This window comes from Halyomorpha halys, unplaced genomic scaffold, assembly GCF_000696795.3.
Source record: "Halyomorpha halys isolate HHAL.00 unplaced genomic scaffold, Hhal_1.1 Scaffold2.1, whole genome shotgun sequence".
Lineage (NCBI taxonomy): Eukaryota > Metazoa > Arthropoda > Insecta > Hemiptera > Pentatomidae > Halyomorpha > Halyomorpha halys.
In genome coordinates, this window is record NW_027111560.1 from 591,224 (window position 1) to 616,334 (window position 25,111).

The 25,111-nt window shown below is 29.2% G+C and overlaps 3 protein-coding genes across 8 annotated transcripts in view; 1 reads left to right on the plus strand and 2 right to left on the minus strand.

The window, feature by feature from the left end:
• Window positions 1-5,717, plus strand: part of LOC106681457 (dnaJ homolog subfamily B member 12) — a 33,885-nt gene extending 28,168 nt beyond the window's left edge. For all 5 annotated transcript variants that reach the window (XM_014422123.2, XM_014421972.2, XM_014421819.2 and 2 more), the window contains exons 10-11: window positions 1,245-1,337; window positions 1,812-5,717. In XM_014422123.2, coding sequence (XP_014277609.1) covers window positions 1,245-1,337; window positions 1,812-1,834 — 116 coding nt within the window. In that variant the 3' untranslated portion in view covers window positions 1,835-5,717. The remainder of the gene's footprint in view (window positions 1-1,244; window positions 1,338-1,811) is intronic.
• Window positions 5,718-16,036: 10,319 nt separating this feature from the next.
• On the minus strand, window positions 16,037-17,570 carry bic (bicaudal). Its single transcript, XM_014423608.3, has 2 exons — window positions 16,872-17,570; window positions 16,037-16,749 (listed from the first exon to the last, which is right to left on the minus strand). The coding sequence occupies exon 1, from the start codon at window positions 17,388-17,390 to the stop codon at window positions 16,890-16,892; it is 501 nt and encodes a 166-aa protein (XP_014279094.1). The 5' UTR covers window positions 17,391-17,570; the 3' UTR covers window positions 16,037-16,749; window positions 16,872-16,889.
• A 5,819-nt stretch (window positions 17,571-23,389) lies between these two features.
• LOC106683004 (kinesin-like protein KIF9) overlaps window positions 23,390-25,111 on the minus strand; it is a gene marked incomplete in the record, with an annotated part of 78,223 nt that continues 76,501 nt past the window's right edge. For both annotated transcript variants that reach the window (XM_067049600.1, XM_067049601.1), the window contains 2 exon segments: window positions 23,390-23,683; window positions 23,763-24,063. In XM_067049600.1, the coding sequence (XP_066905701.1) occupies window positions 23,495-23,683; window positions 23,763-24,063 (490 nt within the window).

Sequence of the window (25,111 nt, forward strand, 5' to 3'; positions counted from 1 at the left end):
AGCTAAAAAAGTACAGGAGATGTATATAAAACAAAAAACAATACGGGAAAAAAAAAAATAAATAAATAAACGTCATAAAAGAATAATAAAAATAAAAATAAATAATAATAATGAAATAAAATGACAATAAATGAGCAGAGAGCCATATAGGATAACATACCTGTCCAAATGAATAAGTTGAACAGACAGAAACATTAAAGCGGAAGCGCACAGGAGTGGGGGGGAGGTAGGAAACATCTTTCTATATATAAATATAATTTTCTTTTCACTTATATTTACACAATTTTTAACCCTACCTCAGTTTACTTTATTGTATCTTATTATCTTACATTGTCAAAATATTTTTAGTTGTTTTTCGTATTTTTTAAACCCTGATGAAGTGGGGCAAAACGTCAGCAAATAAATAGTTGTGTAATTATTTTATTTTTTTTTACTAAATAATTCAAAACACTATCCAAATTATAGTCTCAAAACTTTTATTTCTTTTACACGTCCAACGTTTCGGCCAATTCGGCCATCTTCAGGGACAATCTTAATTCACTATGAAACATATCATTTAACCATTTTAAAAACTTCATTACAGGCTATTCTGCCCAGGTCAAAACATTTATATCTAATAAGTCAAAAATTCATTAAATATCACAGTCAAAAATTTTTCTCTTTAACCACTATCAATACACTTTTATTAATAAAAGAAGAAAATTTTGAATAATAAAAGTGTATTGATAGTGGCTAAAGAGAAAAATTTTTGACTGTGATATTTAATGAATTTTTGACTTATTAGATATAAATGTTTTGACCTGGGCAGAATAGCCTGTATGAAGTTTTTGGAATGGTTAAATGATATGTTTCATAGTGAATTAAGATTGTCCCTGAAGATGGCCGAAACGTTGGACGTGTAAAAGAAATAAAAGTTTTGAGACTATAATTTGGATAGTGTTTTGAATTATTTAGTAAAAAATTGCTAGTCTCAAGAAAGAATTTTAAGATTATAAATTTTTTTTTACCGCAACCCCTGACCACCTCCTCATATTTTGAAAAATGCGGTGAATCATTTATACGTATTACATTATGTAAATTTCATATAAGTAATTCTTTCAGTTCTTGATATTTAGAAGAAAAAAAATTGAATTGCATTGTTCATTTGTTTGTTTACATCATATAGAAGTTATCTCAATAAAATATTGATAGTGTTTCCTTCTTAAATGAAGTGATAAAATGTTTTGTGTTTTCTTTCGTTTCAGGAGAATCGCTTTTGTGGAGAGCTAGAAGTTATGGGGACGAGGACTTATTTAAGAAGGCGCAGGGAATGCGGACACCTTCCTGTGAAACACTCAGTCAGATCAACGTTATATAATTTCAAAATTAATTTAACATAAAATTTTAATATTACTATTAATTTTTTTCATTTCAGATGTTACCTTTTCTTTTTTTTTTTTTTTAGAAAATTTTCTTTTCTTTTGATTTAGTCTCAATCTTATTTATTACTTTATATGAATATAACATTTGGATTCGGTTAGATCAAGTCAAGACAAACAACAAATTATTTATTTTATGAATGACTAGAACGTCTAAGTAATTTTAAATTTTCATATTGATCTTTATATGCATTTAGGTGTATATATTTGCAAATATTTAAAAAAAATTTGTTTGTTCAATTTTAATTGTTGTAGATAAAAAAATAACTTTATGGTCCATTTGGGTAAAAGTTATTTTATTTTTTAAATGGTCGATATGTTTTACGATAGTTATTTATAGATATTTTTATTACATTGAAGTCGATCTTTAAGTATTTCTTGTTCTTGTTTTAGATGGTTATAGAGTCACCCATTAAGAATATTGTCACCATTTTGGAGGATTCGAACATTTTTCTGCACCCAGTATTTTAGGGCGTAACCTTCCACTACTCTCACCTCATTTCATGCTATGGCCTCCTCTCGCTCAGTAGTACTTTATTATACTATATGGCTAGTATTATTTAATATTAGTTCTCTGGACTTGATTGATATAATTACTTATATTCTCCAATTTAAAAAATAAATAAATAAAGGTTATAATAAAAGCAAAATTATACATTTGTTGATTGTTTTCATAGGAATAAAAATAAAAATACTAGAAAAAAATTGTTTAAACTCTTTATGTATGTAATTGTAAATGAGGTGTTGATATTTATGGTACTGGTCATAGTTGATAGGTTTAGTATAGAGGCAGTAATAAAATTGTTCTAATGAGCATATGTTTGTTCATTTGCTAGGAGATTGATATTTTAAAAAATAAGTAAAATTTAAGAAGAACTATTTCTTCTTAAACTGTACACATCTTCGGGTCTTACTTAAGAACATATAATTTTCCACCATGTAATGAAGCCACCCTTTAAAAAAGAGGTAAATGGACTGAGGTAGAAATCAACCTTGAAATAAATGATTCTGTTCATAAAAACGATTATATAACTGGTAGGAATAAAATTTACTAACGTGTGGGTTGTGAGAGATTAGCATTTGATTATTAAATTGGTGTTATAAATGCATTTAATTTTACACTTTTTTATAACAAACCAATGGCAGTTGTACTTTATTCAATTTTTTTTTCATTGCTTTAAATCTAACAATGATAATAAAATTCACTATTCCTGTAATTACTAGATAATTTTATAATTCCCTCGATGAACATAAAATGAATAACAATATCCTTGGAATATTTATGTTGACGCCTCAAGGTCAGTCTTTTGAAGTTAGTTGTAAATTCTTGCGCATTAAGGTTATTTAAGAAATTAAGGTTAAGGGTAGAAAGAAAATTATTTCTGAATTTAGAGCTTTATTTTATTTACTACTAGAATTAAATTAATTAGTATTGAATTCATTGCTTTTACTTTCTTCAATACAAGAAAAACTTGATCTTTTTCATAACAATTTAATATTTATCTAAGAAAATTTCATAGTATTATCGAAATATTATCATTAATTTCCTTGTTAGTTTTTTTTTTTTTATATATCTCTTTCTCTTATTGTTAACGCCACATTTATTAATTAATTTGTGAATATTTCGTATATAGTATTTGTTTTTAATTTAGTTACATCTATTTTTATATGTATTATTTCCATTAGAAGTTTTGGTTATTTGAAAAGAAAGATATGTATTTATATTTTTGTTATGATTATGTAAGTGTAAAAGAAACAGTTGCTAAGGGTAATTAAACCTGTTGCTAGGCACCTTAGCAACGATTTATCAATCCTAAGCAACTGTTTCTTTTACACTTAATTATAACATAAATATAAATGCATATCTTTCTTTTTAAATAAGCGAATTCTGATGAAAACAATACAAATAAAAATAAATGTAATTAAATTAAACACTATGACTAATTACAGAATATTTATATTTTAATTATTATACACAGTGTTAACCTATATTATGATTGCTAAACCATTTATGTACATATATAAATGAAAACACTTGATCCTAAAATTGGAAATAACTTTTGAACTAAACAAAAACTTTTCTCAATTATCTGAATTTGATTCATGGCATGAACAGTTTTACTATTATTAATTTTTTCAACATCGGCTAAAACTTTTCTCCTTTGTATTTTTTATTTTATCTTACTTTATTAAGGTTGTTAATTTAACTCATTTAGTTGAGTATATAAGTATGTATATTGAAGTTTTCAAATTATAACATTTTTTTTTAATTTGTGGAAATCTCCTTAATAAGTTCAATATTATTCATTGACAAATTTTAAGCAACAGAGAAAATTGAATAAGGTTTTCATTTGAATAGTGAAAAATAAATCAATTATGTCAAAGAAGGCGCTGTGGAGATTATTACTGCAGCTAACAAATTCAAAATAGAGGATAGCATTGATTTATAAATTATAATTATTTGTAATATTTAACTTGAAAAATCAAAACTAAATTTTAACATACATCATGAAGTTTTTTTTTTTTATGCCCAAGTGTATATCGATATTATCTTTGGTCATTGTAGTCAATGTATAAGGTATTTATCATGAATAAATTTTCAAATGTAGTTATGTTAGTTAAATTATTGTTTATGTAATGTATATATTCAAAATTAATAATAATAAGGCGTAACGAACTTAGTATTAAAATATAGAAGATCAGACGTAATATAATCCTCCCATTTCGGTATCGGTATTTAAGGATTGCTTTGATTGCGATTCGTTTCTGATTCAGTCCTGCAACTTGATATATCCATTTCAATTTATATTTTATTATTTAAATTATATTAACTAGATGCTGATATGATCCTTTATTTTGTAACCATCTAAATAATCTAAATCTAGTCAACTCATCTTCCCTTGGGCTAAATTTGCTTATAATATATCCAAGTACATTAAAAACATAATTTAACATTTCCAACTTTTTTTATTTTCAAGTATCTTAATGTGTTGTTCGCTCTAAGTAAGTTGTTTCATCTCATAACAAATAACCTTTCACTTTGCTTTCCTCTTAAATTTTGCCTATTTTAGATAATATATACTTAAACTTCTCTGCTTATTCATATATATTCAAAATAAATACCAAAGTAAAATATTTAAAAGTATTATTTATATAAAACATACTAAGGAAGTTAGTTATAATTTTATTTTTATTTTAAAAGAGGATACATTTATAACTGAGAGTGTGATCGTGAATTTTGTTTATTGTTGGCATGTTTTTTTTTTATTTTTTTTTTCCTATACTAAAATTGTTACATTAGCTATTTATAAAATAAAATATACCTTAAAAAATAATCAGTTTTAAACTACGTATAATTTATAATTAAGTAATAAATGTATACGCAGTCTCGATTTTAGTCAATTTTTGGATACTTCAGATCTTGATTCCTAGTGTTCCACTAATGCCTTAGTGTTGTGTATGATGGAGGTTTATTGTAAAGCATGTATCCAATTGAAAATCTGCTGTATTGTAGTTGGCATGGGGGATAAATTTTACTTATATTAAATTAAAGATCTCCAAAAGCATTCTAAGGTTTAGAAGGGTTTAAGAGTCGTACTCGAGGAAAGTGACCAAAATACTTTGTCACAAATGATCGCTAATTTTCAGTATAATCTCAAAAATAATCCAGAAGCCAAATAATTTAGGCGACGTAATACCAAAGCCATAGGAATACTGTTATAGGCTTTATGCAGCCGTAAATATTACAGTATATATCTAGCATTTATATAGATTGTCATTTCTTTGCTGTACCGTTCATATATTTAGGTGATTCTACTGTTATATTTGCTGAAGAGGTATATGAGTATATTTAACTTTTGGAATCTTATTAGATTTGGGGTGTCTTATTTACCTACTTTGCCTTCTATTTGATACCTTTAGAGTTGTACAAATTTCCTATTGTTAAGCAGCTTTAATTATCCTGTAATCGATACAGCTTTGATAAGTAATCTTCACCTTTGATTTCTTTTTATTAATTATTTTTTATAATTAAGTTTTTTGTCTTAAGTTCCTTTCTAAAACTATGGTTGTTCTAATTGTTTTTGTTTTTTTGTTTTTTTTTTAATATTTAGCAGAGAAAAAAGAATTTAAGTTGTTTTAATTTTAGTTTTTATTTTTTTAAACTGAATTGTTATTTCCATGTAATTAAAATTTGAACAGAATTGTTTCTAAACATAATGTGATAAATTAGAATTATTCCAATATTTGTGGAGTTGATGTAAGTTTATTAAATAAAGAAATATTTATTGTTAAAATTTATTTTGATCCACAATTATTCTCCTTGCTCATCCTTATATTTTATCAATTTTTTTTTTTCAAGTATGTTCTCATTTCTTAGATTTTATGAAAAAAGTGCCAATTGGACAAATTGGGTATTTTCTCCTTTTTAATGGAATATTAATTGATATTGATTGGTCTGCTATGTGTAACACAGTAGAATATGTACCATGTTCTCAAACATATAAATTTGTTATAGGTTATTTATCAAGAAACATTTAAAAAATCCATCTTTTTTTTGTATTTAGAAAGATATCCTCCTCTATAGAGCACCTATTATGCTGTATAACATAGCACACAAAATTGCAGAGATACTCCAACTGTGACGGAATTCATCTCACAGAGGCATATCAAGTTCTTAGGTAGCCCCCAACACTGCACTAACCCACTTTTTCAGACAATAATACCGAAAGAACGATCATAAAGGTGGCAAACACACAGAAACTGTCTCGGACTCGCAGAAGGCTACTAACTTACTTAGAAAACTGGTGAACCCCTTCAACAGACAGCAGACACAATACTATTTTCCCATCTATATCTCTCATACTCCCTTTCCTCACAAACATTAAGCATCCTTCACACACTTCTAAGGTCCTTTTTATAGAACAATAGTTGCCAAGTCCTACATGTTACGAAAAGGCTGTTACTTCAAGTATTGAGTTTTTTCTTTAAATTATATAGTCAATTGTAAAAAATGGCCAAGTTGTCCACTTTGAGATCTACAGAAAATTTATATCTATGAAGTTAAAATGAAAAGAAATCACTATTACATAAGAGAAGCAGATTCAGTTATTTTAAATTTGCTCCCAGCAAATCTGATAATTATAATCTATTCAGTTAGTTTTAAACAAATCTCTTATAATTAGAATTAATTATTTTCGCAAAAGGTTTTCAGTCATCTCCCCTGCTATAATCGTAACGTTAACAATGTTGAAGGTATTGTTCTATGATCAGATGTATTTACATTACCAACAATCAAAAAAAGTATTAGTTATTGAAATAAACGCTTAAATATTATATAGTGTTTTAATTATTAAAAGAGAGGTACTATCAATTAAAAATAGTTTTATATTAACTGGCAATGTATGCAATAATTGTCTTTGTGTTATAAAGAAATCAAAGTAATAACATTCACTCACATATTGAAACTTAAACAAATATATGACCAAAATAAATTGAAAATTATCAAATTACCTATAAAAATTATTGGCTTATATTATATACTAAAAATATAAGTAATGTAAAATCAAATCATAGTATCTTACTGGTAGTATGATAGCACTAATATTATTCAACGTATGAACTATAACTAATGAACATAGTTACATTTACAACAGCCCTTAAGTATTTTCAATTGGTCAATAAGAGAAGTTAATTTTACTTAATCAAAATTGGAGCAACCATTTAAATCAGTTTTGAATTTTTTTAATTCTGTGTTTAATTGGGGTATTCATATTTTCTTAAATATAAAATTTTTTAACATGCTAAATGTTTTATAAGCATAGGGTTGTGAGCAGCCCAATTCAAAGAGTTATATCTTAATTGCAGAGGAGCTTCTTGCAGATTTCCTAGTTTTTGTTTTTCATTACTATATCCTTTATTCCATTATTATTTTTATCCATTACTTTATTAAAGATGTAAAAAAATACGACAGGAACTACAAGCAAGTAACGTATCAAAACCACAAGAGACGAAATGGTGTAGGGCTCAAATAGTCTGTTGCATGATGCCATTTTCCATTTAGCAGAGCTATTAATAGACTCTCAACTATGTTAAATGTTATCTCGTCTTAACATGCTAAATATAGAAACATTTCTCCATTTAACACACTTGAACATGTTACAACTAAAGATCATGAATATCCCTAATAAAAGATAAAGTTATTGCAAATAAAGAGTTATTTCATTATTTTATTATTTGATAACCATTATCTTTTAATTCACAACAGAATATGTACTCAATAATTATAATAAAGGATATGAGTAAAAAACAATTTAGTTTGAAAAATAGCAATATTAGTCAATAAATAGCAGTACCAAACAAGGAAGTTGACAATTGTGATCGAAAATATGTTTTTTTAAGAACTAATTAAACATAAAATACTAAATTTGATTTTCAAGCTAACAGGTTCGTTTTATTCTCTTTTTTTTTTCTTTCCCCTTTCTTTATTTTACCACCCCTTTTTTTTCTCCACTTTTATCCATTTTCCTTACTCACGTTATAAGTTATGTTCACTATATTATTATTGGTGTTTTAAAAAATATATATATATTTTTTTTTCATTTCTTATGGTATTCTTTACTTACATTTTGCCTCTTTATCAATTATTATTGTTACATATATTTCCCTCCTCTAAATTTTCTTTTTCTTTCCATATTTCAATTTTTAAATTATTAATAACTAATATATTCATACTTCTTTGCATTATATAACTTCATTTCTATTTCATTTCCTTAATTATGTTATTTTACCCACTTTTTCAATTACCTATGTATACATTTTATTTCCCGCTTCTCTAATCACCTCATTTTATTAATTCTATTTTGTAAAATTATTCATTTTATGTTATTCTATTTATACTTTCTTTTTTTATTTTCTATACTTGCTGTGGTTGTTATCTTGTTCTGTTCTTAGCACTGAAGAAGGCTAGAAACTCTAGCCGAAACGTTGGCACAATTAAATAGGTTACACCAACTTATTTGTGTTTCACTTTGACCGCACCCCCAACCATCTTCTCGAACGTCATCCACAGTCAACTATCTCTTATAATTATAAAATACTAAATTTTAATACTTAAAATTTATTTTCATTGATGTTCAATAAATAAAACCATTTCATACCTCTCAAATAAAAATTTATTTGAAGATGAATAATTAATTTGTTCATAAAAAACTTGAATAAAGTTAAGAAAATAATTGTTCCAAATAAATTATTGGAATGAGCTGCTTAGGGAAAGATAAAAATTATATATAAATTACAAATAAAAAGTTATTTCAATATCGAATTGTAATTAATTTTTTTTTTTTTATTATTCAAAATAACTAACATCATCTCCATACAATTTCTGGTTAAGAAGAATACTGAGAAATTGATAATTTATGTTGAGATGTTTATGGTTGATTGTAGATATAATGGAGAGAAGAAATTTGTCATCTATATCGAGTCAACTCTGTGGGAAGTCTTACATTCATTTAGGCCAAAATACCAAAATTTCTACTGAACAACATCCCCTGACTTATCATCTCCTCAAATTAATAATTTCAAATAATAAAAAAAACAGGATTTATTTTTAAAAACTGTCAAAATAGTACTACATTAAACAAGATAAGTGAAAATAAACTTAATTAATATGTAATTTTCTTGAAGACTGTTTCCAACTCAAGCAAGAAATTTTTGTTTCTTAATTAGGAGGACAAGAGCGTAAAGGAGCTCAAAGAATAGTTCTCTCAGACAGCAGTAATAGTGTTGCCCTCTTGTGGTACAAACTAAAACTATTAGTTCTAGAACCTATCGCAAGAGACCAGCACTTGTGCACCTTAAGATAGCCTATTAGAAGAACTCCTGCAAAGTCCTATTCTCCTAATATAAAACGAAAATTTTCAGCTGGAATTTGAACTTTGAAATATCTGCCGCCCTCTATTAACGCTAACTAAAACTATTATTTCTAGTTTATTTTGAAAGCGATATTAACCACTATTAGATTAATGATTTATTATGTTATTTAATCATTAATAATTAGTTATGTTCACCATATATTATTATAGTTGTTTTCAAAATAATTTTTTTTTTTATATTCATTTCTTTTTTTAAACTTTACTTATATTTTGCCTCTTTATCAATTATTATGTTTAGATATATTTTCATTCTTTCAATTTTCTTTTTCTTTCCATATTTCAATTTTTAAATTATTAATAACTAATATATTTGTACTTCTTTGAATTATATAACTTCATTTTTATTTTATTTCCTTAATTATGTTATTTTACCTACTTATTCAATTACCTATGTATACATTTTATTTTCCACTTCTCTCATCACTTCATTTTATTAATTAAATTCTGTAAAATTATTCACTTTATGTAATTCTGTTTATATTTTATTTTTTATATTCATTGGTTGTTATCTTGTTCTGTTCTTAGCCCTGCTGATAAAGGCTAGAAATTCTGGCCGAAACATTGGCACGATTAAATAAGTTACATCAACTTATTTGTGTTTTATTTTGACCGCACCCCCAACCATCTTCTCCTCTTATAAATTATCCACAGTCAACTATCTCTCATAATCATTAATAATCATGTTAGTAAGATTAAATAGAGACAATAATTTATGTGAAAAAGTTTTAAGTTTAAATTATAAATATTTTATATGACAGGGGCAATTAGCCTGCAAGAAACATTTTAAAGGGTATATGACATCAATGTTAAGGGTTGTCTCCTTGAGAATGGCCTGAGGGCTGAAACGCTGGAGTTTTTGAAATAAATGTTTAGAGTAAAATTGGATCAAATGTGTTTGTGTTAATAATAAAATTAACCACTACTTTAACATCCTTTAAATTATAAATTTGCTAATTCATCAGTATTCTTTCTTGTAGTTCTGATCAGAATATAAATAATGGATAATTCTTCAATCACGTTTGCTTTAGAGGAGTTATTTATTAATTAGTATGTTTCATTTTTTTTCTTTTTCGTGTATATATTAGCTCAATCATCAATGCAGATGATATCTAAAATGATATATTGGATTTAAAATTTATTATGAAAAGAAGATTGTCTGGGTGCGGTCGAAGAATAAACTATTTAATGTTAAATTATCAGCCTCGATAGCTCTAAACTCGAACAGCCCAGATGAAGCTCTACAAATTGGGGTGAAACATTGACAAAATAAATAGTTGTTAACTATTTTTGTTCTCTTTTGACCACAACCCTGACCATCTTCTTCATAATATGAAATTATACGGTCAATTATTTCATAGTTTATTGGAAGAAGATAGTAAAAGTGGTTGTCTATAAAGCTATCAAAATAGTAAATCAAAACTATTTATTGGAAGATAATTGATTGACCGCGTGTATAGATGAATGGAATATGGTCTGGGTGCGGTAAAAAAAAACTCAAATAGTATAATTATTTACTATTTGAGTTTTTTTTACCGCACCCGGACCATATTCCATTCAAAACTATTTATTGTTAACTAACGTTTTGCCCCAATTAACAGGGCTGATAAGAATGAAGTTCTACTACCAACTGACTCAGTTTCCTCTTCTGATCCATCAGAATCTGACTCTGCTAAGTCAGTTAGTAGTAGAACTTCATTCTTATCAGCCCTGTTAATTGGGGCGAAACGTTAGTTAATAATAAATAGTTTTATTTTACTATTTTGATAGCTTTATTGACTGCCACCCGTTTTATGTTCATCCAATCTACTTCATACGGTCAACTATCTTCTTTCAATATAAAATAGTTCAATTACTATTTGAGTTTTTTCTTTGACCGCACCTTGACTATCTTCCTTTTATAAATTACAAATGGTATATCAATGATCTTCTATTAAAATATGTTATTATTTATTTTTACTGGGATAAAATAATATAAGATTCTCACTTTCTTTGAGAATCTGTGTAGTGTTGTTCAGAATCTATTGTAGATTTCAAATAAATTGTAGCTTTGATCATCATTTGACTATTATGTTACAAGTAAAGTTTATTATTTTAAATTGGAGACAATTTACATAGCTTATAAGATTTTTAGAATTTCAAGATATTAACAAAAAATGTTTTGTTTCATTATTGTTCGTTAAGAACAAATCAGAAATTATGTGGTTTACTAATCGAGCTATTGGTATGGAAATGCAAGTTAGTTACAAAAATCTATTATTTTTAGGTTGTCATTGGAGCTCATCTAGATATTCAGAAGTCATAACAAGCAGGTCTTATTTTGATTGTGGAAATATTGTTCAGCTATTAGATGCAAATATTTTAGAAAGGTAATTTTTTAACAAAAGAAAGGAAACTAGAAACTTTCATGTCCACAATAAATCAGTGGCATCAATAGGAAACATAACATGAATAGTTTTGTGAAATCCCAAATGTAGAAACTTCTAGTCTATAAATATTGTAGGAAGATAATCCGGGTTATAGTCAATTAAGTCACAAAATATTAAAGAAACTATTTATTGGTAACTAAAGTTTTAGCCCTGCAACGTAGTATGAAAACAAAATACAAACATTGTATGATGTGACAAGAAAATTAGAATACACATACAAAGGGAGTAAAAAATTATACAAAAAATTTTTTTTAAAAGATACATATTAAGTTAAGAAAACATAAATATATATGAATAGGTACAGTTATGTGTGATAGAATTGTATTTATAGAACTAGGGTAATAAATAGTAGAACAAAACTTATTAGAAATAGTAACAACAAATACGGTAGAAAAAAATAATTAAAGATAGAAAGTGAAGTAAATGTGGCATAAGTAAGGTAGAGTAACAAGTAAGAAGAAAATAATAACAGGTAATAGAAAAAATAATGTGTACCGCAGCTTAGATATTTAAGAGCGCTGAGGGCGAGAAAGGGAAATTTTCTTAACTTAATTTCTCTTTTAAATTTTTTATTTCCTACTCTCTTTGTATATGTATTTTTAATTTTTTGTCACATCTTACGATTTATGTATCTTGTTTTAATTTAGCCCTGACGAAGACCTACAAAGTTGGGCAAAACATTGGTTATCATTAAACAGCTTTTTTTTTTTTTTAATATTGTTATTTATTGACCACCAGTAGGACTATAATCTACTTCATACGGTCAATTATCTTCTTCCAATATATTTGATGTAATAACCAATCAATAAACACATTGAAACTACAATTTAACTCTATCAAAGAAATGTTGGTACAAGTTGGCTATATCTGGGCTCATGAACTCAGCATGGCTGTTAGCCTAAAAAGTCCTTAGATATCAGCACTGAGCCAGAAAACAGAAACTACTGGTTGTTTTTCTTCATTCTGGATATTTCTTTTTTATAGTAACTTTACCAGAAATTTGGCTGATTAAATATGTTTTCAAGAACCTATTCATCCAATAGCTATTACAGCAAGAACCTCGTAGATAATATAATTTGTTTTCTCTCATAAATAGCTATTAACCCTAGGATAAGCATGAATATTTATTGACAGGGCGCTCCCCTCATCCCTCTGCAACTATTTAATAAAAATTATTCCTTTAATCAAAATAACTAAATTTCACTATATACAGTGTGTGGCAAAGAGTAATAGATTAATATAATATAAACATGGGTCTATGATGTTTATTAAATAATAATAATAGACGGGACAACCCATCAATGGGTCTGGCAACCTCCGAGAGTCTGGTCCTTTAACAGTGCACTTCTGAATTTGTAGATCTCTTGAGTCCAGACACCATACCTTAAGTCTTCTCATTCATCTTATCATGAGTTTCATGGTAATCCTGGATATCTTTTTTTTTTTTTTTACTAAAATAATAGTAAATTAAAAAATGTTTCAGGAAATTTCAAATTTGGCAGAAATGTATAGTTTGTGTTCTAAAAGGTATCATTATAGGCCTACCTTGGGCAATTTGGAAATAGAAGTTTTCACTGTGTCTATTTAATATGATTCTTATCAAGGTTTGACAAATATTTTCCATGAAGTATATACTGAAATTTACAAAATTAATTTCCTAATAAGATCCTGTGGGCCTCTTTGGCCCAGGAGAACCTAACACAAGTCAGACATGTCAATGTGCCTTATGCGGCAGAACTAGGTTTTTAATTTTTAAAAATAAAAATCAAGTACTCTTCCTCGTATGAAATGATTATTTACACTTGCAATATGTATGTTTGATACAGTTAATAAAAATCCTATTTTTATACTGTTTGTAAAACGCTAGTCATAAAAATGTCAAAACATCCCTGTCCTTGGGAACTGTAAGACGGAAAACCCTAGGGCCATAGACTGCTTATTAATAAAGGGTAATAGACAATTTAAAAAAAAAAAAGAAAAATATCTCAGTAGTAAGGCAAAATTAAAGAGAATTTACACTTTCACTAATTTTTGAGCAATTACAATTCATTTATTTTTATTATTCATGCTATCACTTCTCATTTTATTACTTAATAATAAAATATAATTATAGTAATTTACTTACGGCTTTTCTTTATTCCAAATTTAGTAGGAAGTCTGTTGTATATCAAGTATGAGAGAAAAAGTGATCTATTATATACTTTTAACTTATATCAAGATCTTAGTTACAAAAGCTTTTGAGTACATTTTTTTTCTTAATTAAGTTTTGAGTCAAGTCTTTAAGTTTGATGCATTTATAATCTGATGGTTCTATAACTAATAACAAGTAAAGAATGTATTAAACTTCAAGATTCACTCAAAACTTTACTTACCTTTAGAAAAAAAGAAAACGGGAATTAGGCACATTATGAATTAATGGTTGCTATATATTCTTTGCTCATCTACTTGATAATTTATTTTACCTAGGTTATGTAGTTAATTTTCAATATCTTCTCTGCCTTAATGATAATATCAGTCATTTTGTTTTCTTGGCAAGTTTAATTTAACTTACATTGTTCTTTTAAAATATTTCTTTATTTTTGTGATTTTAGTCTCAGTATTGAGTTCTTACCAGTCAGAAACTGGTATATACTATCACTTAATTTTGTTTCTATGACTCTTATTCGTTCATTTAACTTTTATTATGTCCTACTTTAATTATTAACATTGTTCTTATCATAGTGGTCTTGAAAACTTATGACAGAATGAACTAAAATGTAGTAAATCGTTACATAGTTTTAAATTAAACCACTATCACAATTATATCATAACTGATAGTTCATAAACATCACAAGTATTATTTAGGACAACGATGCTCAACGATCCAACCATGTTTAAACTTTGAATGATAAATAATTGATGTTAAAACCTACTAAAACAAAAAAAAAATTTATATAACTTGTTTTAAGTTTAACTAGTTAACAAATACATCACTTCTGTGCTCGGAAAACAAAATGTGTGATTTTTTCAGATATAAGGGTTTTCTACAATCCTGCATCTCATTTGTTGATGTTAATATAGCAAAAAATATGGTGGCCAAGATTAAAATCTTTCCAGTTCAACAAACAGCATGCTCAAAATTTTATTTGAGGCATTTGTATGTAAAATATGGCAACTGCAAAAATGGTTTTGCAGTTGTCATATTTGTTGTTATTGTAATTTATTACTTACAATATTTTACCATTAACTAGTATTAGATTAACGTAAGTTAATATCAACATTATTGGTTGTCTTAATAAAAACAAATTTTCTATGGATTATTTCAATAATTTATGAAATTAGACTTGAAAAATTCCAATTACTATCTATGCTTTATGATCAAACGCTAAGATAAGTAAAGGTAACTTATAGCAACCAACCATTTGATCAGAGTTAAAAGCTAAGAAAAAATAATCATATAACAGGAAATAAATGATTTTCCAGTATAGGTAAAAGTGATATATGTTAAGTTCAAAACAGAAAAATACAAAATATTATCACCATTGATCAAAAGAGGAGGGGAAGAGTTGCTTTTCCTTAAAATAACTTTGTAATATAAATTCCAGAATACTTATTTCTTCTTTTTAAGGCATGGAAATCATACTACAGAAGAAAAAGAGGATAGCTTAAAAAAAAAAAAAAAAAATTACCTTCATCAAGAAAGGTAATGCAGTGTGACTAATGTATTAGTCACCTATCTGTAAGATAAAAAACCTGTTATGATAACGAGCCGATTCTCCAAAAAATATTAAATTTTTTCATACTGTTTTCTAAATATAAGCCCATTAACCGAGAAATTAAACTTTTTATTAATAAGCATACAAGCTTATTTATAGAACTCTTTACATTAAACGTTATGTTTTATTATGCCATGATGATGAACCTACAATACTTTCACTTGAAACACATCTTTTCAAGTTATAACTCATATTTTTATATATAGAAAACTGTACCCTACAATTACAATAATGAAATGGGGAATTTAATAAATACTGCAAAGTTGAGTTAATAAACAATATTCCATATTCCAATTTCAACATTACTTGCAGTGCACTAATTAGGTATGAAAAAACAAATTATTACCTAATATTAACTTTTAAAATATTTGGAGATAAGAGATCTTTACTTTTTAAACATCTAGTTTAAACACTATTGAACATTCTTATCGAAAAATTAACACAGGGAAAATTGTGTTCAAACTACATTATACCCATTACAGTTCGATGGTAAGATTAACATAGAATAAGAGAAATGCATCATATGTATATTGTTACATATTTTTACATCATACAAGTTAATATATGGCCTACTAGATTAACTAATAACCCATAAAAAAATTTAAGAATTAAGAAAAAGAAAAAATTTATTGTCAGAGTAAAACTAACCAATACAAATAAAAAAGATTTACAATTTGGAAAGTTATATCTCCTTAAAAATACATCCAGGTTATAATGGTCTCTTCAAATCAAAGTAATAGCACCAAACATAAATATTTCACCTTAGAAGCAAAATAGAATGTTAAACTAAGTAGAATAATAAATTTTCGAAAAAATACAATTTCAGAATATTGATAAATAATAAGGTAGTAACTTCTGACAATAAACAAATCTGATTTAATGAGGACCCATTATAATATTTCTATGGCTAAGATACTATTTCATAAAATAAAAATATATGGCTGATAAGAAACACATATTTCAGCTAAAACATGTAAGATAAGACGTTTCACAGTTTTAACGTAGGCAGATGATGTTAATAAAAAATAAGAAAACATATAAAAAGTAATGACAGAACAATTTTTATTGTACTGTTTTTGTTTTAGTTTAGTATCGAGAACAATACCTTGAACTTTACACATGACTTAAATCTGAATTTCAAAGTTATATTTCACACAAGAACAGAATATCTGTTCAAAAGTGTTTCTATCAGGTAACAGATGGTCGAGCTGATCACCACCTGTAAAATAGAATAAAAATTAAAATTAAAAATAAGTTGTTACTTAATAAAAGTAAGATTTAAAAACACAGTCAAGTTTCCAGAAACTAGTAAAAGACAAAAAAGAAGTTGCACAATAATACCTATTGTATGTAGACATCCTAGTTCTTGGCTGGAAGAGCATTTTCTTTACCAGCTTCTTTGTTTGGGACTTCTTCCTTGCTTGCTTCATCGAAATTCTCAACTAAATCAGGAACTTCATCATCTTCCTCGATTGTAGCTTTACCTGCAGTATTTCCAGCAACACTTGTCGCCAAACGCTTCAGTTGATTTAGCCCTTCGGGTCCTAATTGACTCAATATTCCGGGCAGCATTTCAGTAATTTGCTTGGTTTCTCCATGACCAGTTACAGCAAAAGTGTTAGCTGCCAGGGAAGCCTGAGCTTTTGGATTGTTGAAGTGAATAACAGTTCCATCATCTTTGATCATATTCACTTCTTCAATACCTGGGATTGTGTTCACTGACAATTTTTTCAATGAACTTTGCAATTTCTTGTCATCAGTGGCGGCAGTAGCATGAAGAACCTTCTTTTTTCGCCTCGGTGTTCCCTTACCTCCAATGCGTACCTGGGCTTGTAATTTTTTCAGCTTTTCTTGATTCATATTGAATACCACTCACTGAACTAAAATCAATTGACTAGTAACTTTAACGACCTCAATAACAGTCTACAAAATAACGTGTACTCACTGAGCCATTTGTGTTGTCACAAAATAATAACTTAAATGTTAAACACACGTGCCACGAGTGTTAGCTATAGGACCAAAATGGACACTAACGGGGCCAAGAAACCTGCACTTCTTGATCCCAGCCGAAAAAAAAGTTATTCTATGATGAATCTAAATCGAATGTAACACAAATAAAAATATAAACTTGTACATTATATTTTTTACTTTCGAAAACATTTAGTATTATTTGGATTATTTCCGAAGGCTACTCTTCAATTTATTATAATGGCACTGATATTTTAAATTCGTTTATATTTCTTTGAAATCTTATTTATTACACATTTTTACAATCATATTAAGTTTAATATCATTTTGTTCAAATTATGTTCATAATATTTTAATTCAAGGTTATTTTAGCGATTATCTTTTGTTGATCGGGAAAGTAATTTGAACATAACAGGACTTAAATCAACACACTTATAAAATATCATTAAGTGAAATATTATGAGCTTTATCAGTTTCAAACATGGCTAATATACTTTTATCAACTTCGGAATCCATCGAAAAATATCTGAACGGATTTTTAATTAATATGTCGGCGTTAGTAACCTACAGTAACAGTGACTTGCTAATTCCAGAAAAACGGCATTTCAAGGTGAAAGGATTCCCAAAAGATTTAACCTCCCACCACAATTTTAAAAAGTATTTTAATGATACATTATGCAATAATGCAACAAGGCAATAATCTTTATTAAATAGTTTATAGAAGGAATTTTTTATAAAAATCTCAAAATCTATACATTGAATATGAAAAAAAAATTCAATACTGGAAGAGTTCTTTGTTTGTTTTTTTAAGTACTACTAGGAACTGTCTTGTAAAAGTTACTTTTTTGAATTGTTTCTTTTTTGTAATATATTATGTATGTTAAGAGCTACAGTGCAAAGGTTTTTGGAGAAAGTGAGGACCAACGATGATAAAATGACCGGCTATTTTGAATTTACCGCTGATTCCTACTTTCATGACAAGGTCAAAGCTGTTTACCTACAAAATTTAGTGCATTTCGACTTTGTGGTACCTCAAAATTATTTGTAATTATCTTTTTTTTTTTTTTTGTCTCCACTTTATCTCAGAGATGTACAAAAATTAGCTAAGGATAAAACAGCTAAGATTGTCATGGATACGACCATAATTCATGAATGAACCATTAATAACTAAGTATCATAGCCATGACAATGTTAACTGTGGTTTTATCTATAGATAATTTTTGCCCAACTCTGATCTCAGATCAGAAAAATTGAAATCAAATGAAAGAAATTTATTCATATTTTGGAATTTTATTTAAAAAATAATGATAAGCCAATTTTCAACCGAAAATATGTCATTATATCAACAGAATAGTCAAGAATACACACATTATTCAATAATTGGTAGAACAACCCCTGTCGTGAAGTCCCTATTAGGTATAGATTTTTAATGAGCTGTCACCAAATACACTAGATATCACTTAACATGATTTGGGACACATAGCATTTCTGAGTCAATTGAAACATATTCTCAATCAAAGATGCCACTACACCATTGACAAACAATGCCAAATTCGCGCATGCGCAATCGTGTAGATGCGTTTTGGCTTGGGTGGTGCAAGTTAGTCTAAAGGGGCCTCAACATGTTGGCCAAGTCATGGCGAACTCAGACATACACGAGCATGTGGATGGGTGGCTTGTACGAGTTGGCCTAAGCTTGATGCCGATCCGTCGAGAGTCGGTTTTTTGGACACCGATCAAAGGGGATTCGTGAGAGCGCTCGTGTAGCACTCCACCATTGTTCTTTGATTAGCTGCAACTGAGAGCTATTATTAAGGCGGATCCACATGTTGGCCGCTCGTCACGTCAGAGGCTTGTACAAATGCTCGGTAAACAAAGAGCGGACCATCCACATGTCAGTGTTATTCAGAGAGGCAAGCATGGCGGACGATAAGTGGTTTCAGCCATTGCACTGGGATTATATTATTTTTATTACAAAACAAAGAAAATGAAAGGAAATTAAATATAAATAAATAAGATTAAATATAAAACTTATTATAAAAATTAACTACAACCTCCTAACAGCTCTCAGTTCCAGCTAAACAAAGAACAATGGTAGAGATGCTACAGGAGCGCTCTCACGAACCCCTTTGATCTGTGTCCAAAAACTGACTCGACGGATCGGCAACGAGCTTAGGCCAACTCGTACAAGCCACCCATCCACATGCTCGTGTATGTCTGAGTTCGCCATGGCTTGGCCAACATGTAGAGGCCCCTTTAGGTGGTTTTTTATTTATGTTTAATTTCCTTTTTTTTTTGTAATAAAAACAATATAATTAATTAATTAATAATAATAATATAATCCTTGTTTACCGAGCATTTGTACAAGCCTCCAATTCGTGGCGAGCGGCCAACATGTGGATCCACCTTTAAAATTTATTCAAACAAAAGAATAAACAAAATGAGCATAATCAAACTATCTGTATGAAAAATAAATAAAATAACATAATGATAAAATAATATATAATATTTATTATTAAAGACATTCTATTTCTTTTTAATAAAATTAACAAGTTTCTGATAAAAATTCTAAAAAGTATGTCGACTTTGTAGGTTTTGACGTCCTATTTCTTTGAATTTTGATGATCAACAACTTACTGTGCTCATAATTAAAATGTAATATTTTCCATATTTAATGAAATATTTTCAATGAAAATAGAGTAAATCGAATGCAATAGACGAAAAACGTCAAAATAACAAAACAAACATGTGTACCGACATTTGTAGATTCTCTTTGTTTACCAAGCATTTGATATACAAGTCTTGGATTTGCGACAAGTGGTAAACCTAGATCCGGCATAACCTTTTCCATTTCAATTGAAACCTTTTCCATATCAAATCAACATTTTTCTTACGATTGTTCACTAATGATTATATAATTTTGGAAGAAATCTTCGGTATAAGTATGGTTTATTAGGTTCTGAGGGATTTTATTTCCGAAGTTGCTGTAGTATTTATGGCCAGTACTTTGATTAATTGTTACTTTTGGAGTTATCTACGATATAAAGAGGTTCTACAATATTATTATAATCAGTCCTACTTTCTTAGAGTAGCAAAAGGCTTGAAAGCGACCTTAAAGTCACTGATGAATTTTTTTTTATCTTTACAGAAATTTACAGCTGTACATAATGATACAGGTAATTTTGATAATTTGATAGTAATTTGTAATCATATAGTAAATTTGATGTAGGTTTATAATGAAATGATACAGTCGTAGAAACGACCCATTGGTAGCACTCTAATACAATAGGTCTCGTGGCTATAATCTTTTCAGACTCCTTCAAGGATTGTCAGGAATGGAAGAGGAAACAAGAATAGAAACTAGTTGGTTTGGGTAGTTAGGGAGTTTATAATGGAAGGAGTGATATCTGGTTCGGGCTAGTTCGATTATATACTGAACGTTAAGGTCTTTATGTATGATTTTATTTGTGACAAAGTAAGGAGCATTGAGGATTTTACGACGGACTTTGGATTGTAAGGATTGAATACGAGAGGAATTCCAAGGTTTAGTGGAGCCCCAAAGCTCTACTCCGTATTTCCAGATAGGCCCTATTACAGCCAAGTAGACCAGTATTTTGTAATGGATTGGAAGTTTGGACCGTTTGTCTAGTATGTGCTGTAATAATTGGAATCGAGATGCAGTTTCCTGTCTTTTCAGTCTTGTTTGAGGATTCCAGGTTAGTCAATTGTCCAGTTGCAGCTGAACTGGGGATCTGTTCGGCAGGGGTAAGTGCTAACATTATTAAAGGATACTCCAGGGCAGTCGGTAGGTTTACAACGTAGGGTAAAGGAAATTTAATGGGATTTATTTTAATCCTCCAATTGCACCATTCTTTGAGGGCTGTGGTGTTGAATCTAATGGTAAAGTTGTTAAAAATCTAAGATCTTCACGACAAGAGTTGTCCTACAAATTATTGAATAATTTCGTGTGTTAAAATACTTTTTTCTAGACAATACTGTTGCTGAGGTAACAAATGGACATAATAATAACAATAATCCACTCCAATCATAATATTCATTAATGGGCTGTTACCAAAATAAACAGGGCCAGCGCGGATGGTTTAAAATTACCCATTGATGTCCTGAGAGAGGCTCAACCGTCAGTTCTCCCAGACACAGTACTTCTTGACAGAAAATTTTAAATATAAAAAAAAAATAATATGAAGTTGGTTGGACTTCAGATTCTCAACCCATAATAGCGAGATAAAACATAAAATAATAATAAAGTATGACGTAGATGATCAGGGTTGCGATAAAAAAAAAAATATAGTCCTCAACTAATAAAAAAACATATGTTTTGTATCTTTTTAGCCCTGATGATGCCCTACAAATCGGGGCGAAACGTCCGATAATAAATAGTTGAAAACTATTTTGTTCTTTTTGACCGCGACCCTGGCCATCTTCTTCATATCTTAAATTATACGGTCAACTATTTATATAAGTTTATTATTTATAATTTTATACAATTATTTATAAGTTTATATACGATAAACAAATACTTACGGGCTCTGAATGGTCCAATGCCCTGAAATTGAATATAAATTATGCACCCCTACTTGGAGTCCCAGGTGTCAGAAGTTGAGAAGTTGGGTCCCTCTGTCGCAAGTGCCCGCACATGTGCTGGGGAAATGCCCCAACAACTCCCTCCTCATAACACGCCGACATCATAGAGTGAAATACGAGTTAATGAAGCTCCTAAAAGAAAGAGATTTTGCCTGCTTTGACGTGGTCTACTGTGTAGATACGGATGGATCCAAAAGATATGCGGATATTGTTGCTTTCCCTAAGAAGGGGAATACATCCCACCGTGAGATATGAAAATAACGACTTTGACCAGGCAAATAAGGTAGATAGGGAAAAGAAGGAAATCTACGATAAATGCATCCCTTTCCTCAAGGAGAAGTTCCGTGAGGGCTTCGGAGAACGAGACTTCAACGTGAGAGGCCTCTGGTTCGGAGCCCGTGGAACGATTCCCAGCACAACTAGGAGCTTCATGGAGGAGCTCGGGGTCGATGTCCAGGACGTGGCTAGGATGACAGAGAATATAATACTTGACTCCCTGGGAATCATCCACCACCACATGCATGGGAATTAATGAGTAAGGGAGTTTATCCAGAAGTGGGATGGCATGCATGCATCGCATATCTTATTTGTTGTTTTAGTTATTATTTTTAATATTTGTTATATAGGGGGATTTGTTGATCAAATGAAATAGGGGTTGTGAAATAGAAGGGAAAGAAAAAAAAAAAAAGGAATAAATTGAAAAACTTGTAGTTAGTTTGTAGACTAGTATTAATTGTAAAAGAAAAGTAAAAGAAAACTGTGGAAGAAAAAAAATGTTATCTATCTATTATATTATATCATGTAAAAATATGTAACTTATATTTGTCCAGTCACGGATTGATCAGTATGCTGTGTAATGTAGCAACCCGATGTATTTGGGCAGCATGAATGAATAAAGTATTTCTTTCTCTACATATAATAATAAAGGTTTAGCAAACCCAAAGGTTCGATGCCGATACCACTAATCGTTCTCTACATACATCTGCCCAATGACAAACCTCCAAGCCCGAATCTATTAAATTCATTGGGTTCTAACGCAATCCTCCCATCTATATTTCGGCCAACCCTCGGACATTACCGGCCGATTCAGTTTTTATTAATAATATATGGATCGTCTATTATTGAGCCCCATAACCTTACTCGCCCATTCGACCTGAATTATACTTACCGGACCCAATTACTTCAATTCAGCATTGTGTTACCAAATTGTTTTCAAATTTTACGGTTAAATCATCCTTTTTCGTTCCGAATGTTCTACGCAATACTTTAAAAAATAATAGATAGGTAAATATATAAAAACAATTTTTAAATTTCACTGGATATTATTTTTTCATTCGAATTGCCACCATAATGCATTAAGGTGGATTAAAGTGACACGCTCTTGTTCTCCACTGCTATGGAATATTTACTGACTTCTTTATAGGTTTTCGCTGACATTTGACAAAACATCTTTCTGACTCTAGTACGCGATCAATCGATTCTTCCTGTTTTGATAAAACATCACTAGGCCGCGGATTCTCCTCACATACTTTTTCCGGTGGAGGAAGCAGTAGAGTGTTGCTGAACATTAACTTGGTGTATTCCTGAAAAAAAAAATATTAAGATATTAGAAATAACAAAAATTTAATTGTCAAATAACTAAAAAAAAAAAAAAATAATTACATTGTACTCCTTTTCGAGGTTTGTATTTATTTCGTTCAATGCCATGGACGCACCCATGTATTTATTATGGACACTGTGGAGCAAAGATCTGGTCGCGTTAAATCTCTCCACCAGGGATTCTATTTCGCACTCTATTTTTTCCTGCTCCGATGACTTGGAAAAATCCTTACCTTCCCGGGTAAAAAGGTTATTTTCTAGTTTTTTATGGAAAGTATTCCATTCTTCTTTCTTCAACTCAATTCGCAATGAATTAATTTTACTTTTTATATCAGTTAGTTTTGACTGCAAATCACATTTGGTCCTGAAATTATTTAGATTATTATTGAACCTCAACTTATCAAAATGCCGAACAAATTTTTACGTATACGGTCAAAACGAGTTTTAACTATTTTTCATTTGAAATATGGTCTGAAGGTGCCTCTACACGTTTGCCAAACAAGGGAAAAGTCGCGCATGCCCAAGCGTGTCGATGGATTTTGGATTAGGTGGACAAGTTGGCCTGAATTTGTGGCCCACGCGTTGAGTGTTTGTTTCAACACATTTGTTTTCAGTTTGCCTTTTTTTCGAACTGCTAAAAGATGAGTATTTGTGGTCTCTGTGCTTTAATTAATCGAGAGATTTCCCCAACCTTTGGATTCAATAATTAACTCTTGTTTAAGGTTGTATATTTTTAAATTCTATTGATTCGGTGTGAATATATTAGGGGTATTCATGATGTTGACTTAAATGTTAAATTTTATAATTATAGGATTGTGAGCAGCCCTATTTAAATGCATGTTTAGTATATAAGAACTCCTACCTAATTTTTTGAGCAACTTGTTTTATAACCTTTCCTTCCAAAACTTCATGTTATTGTTTACTTCTAAGTTTTAATTAAAGTAATCTATTACAACATGCCTAAAGTAAGTGAAAAGTCGATATTGTGTGAAAGTTTGGCTACTGAATGTATTGTTGATCTGACTTGTGAGGAAGAGAGTCAAGATGAGCTAATTGACAACTGTTATAACTTTATTGTTATTGACATCCATTGTTTTTTTTTAGTTTTAAAGAACTCCGAAACAATACTAACACAAACTACCATCAAGTAATCTAACACAACAAACAAAACGGTAACGAGCTCAGGTGGTCTGTTGCTTGATGTCATTCTCTACTTAACAGACTCTCAACCATATTATAGGGGTATTCATGATGTTGTGTTAAATGTTAAATGTTTTACCGTGTTAAATGTTATAACTATAAGATTATGAGCAGCCCTATTTAAAGTCATGTTAAACGTTAAATGCATAAGAGCCCCTAGCGGATTTTCTCAGCAACTTGTTGTATAAGCCTTTATGTTTATAACCTTCCTT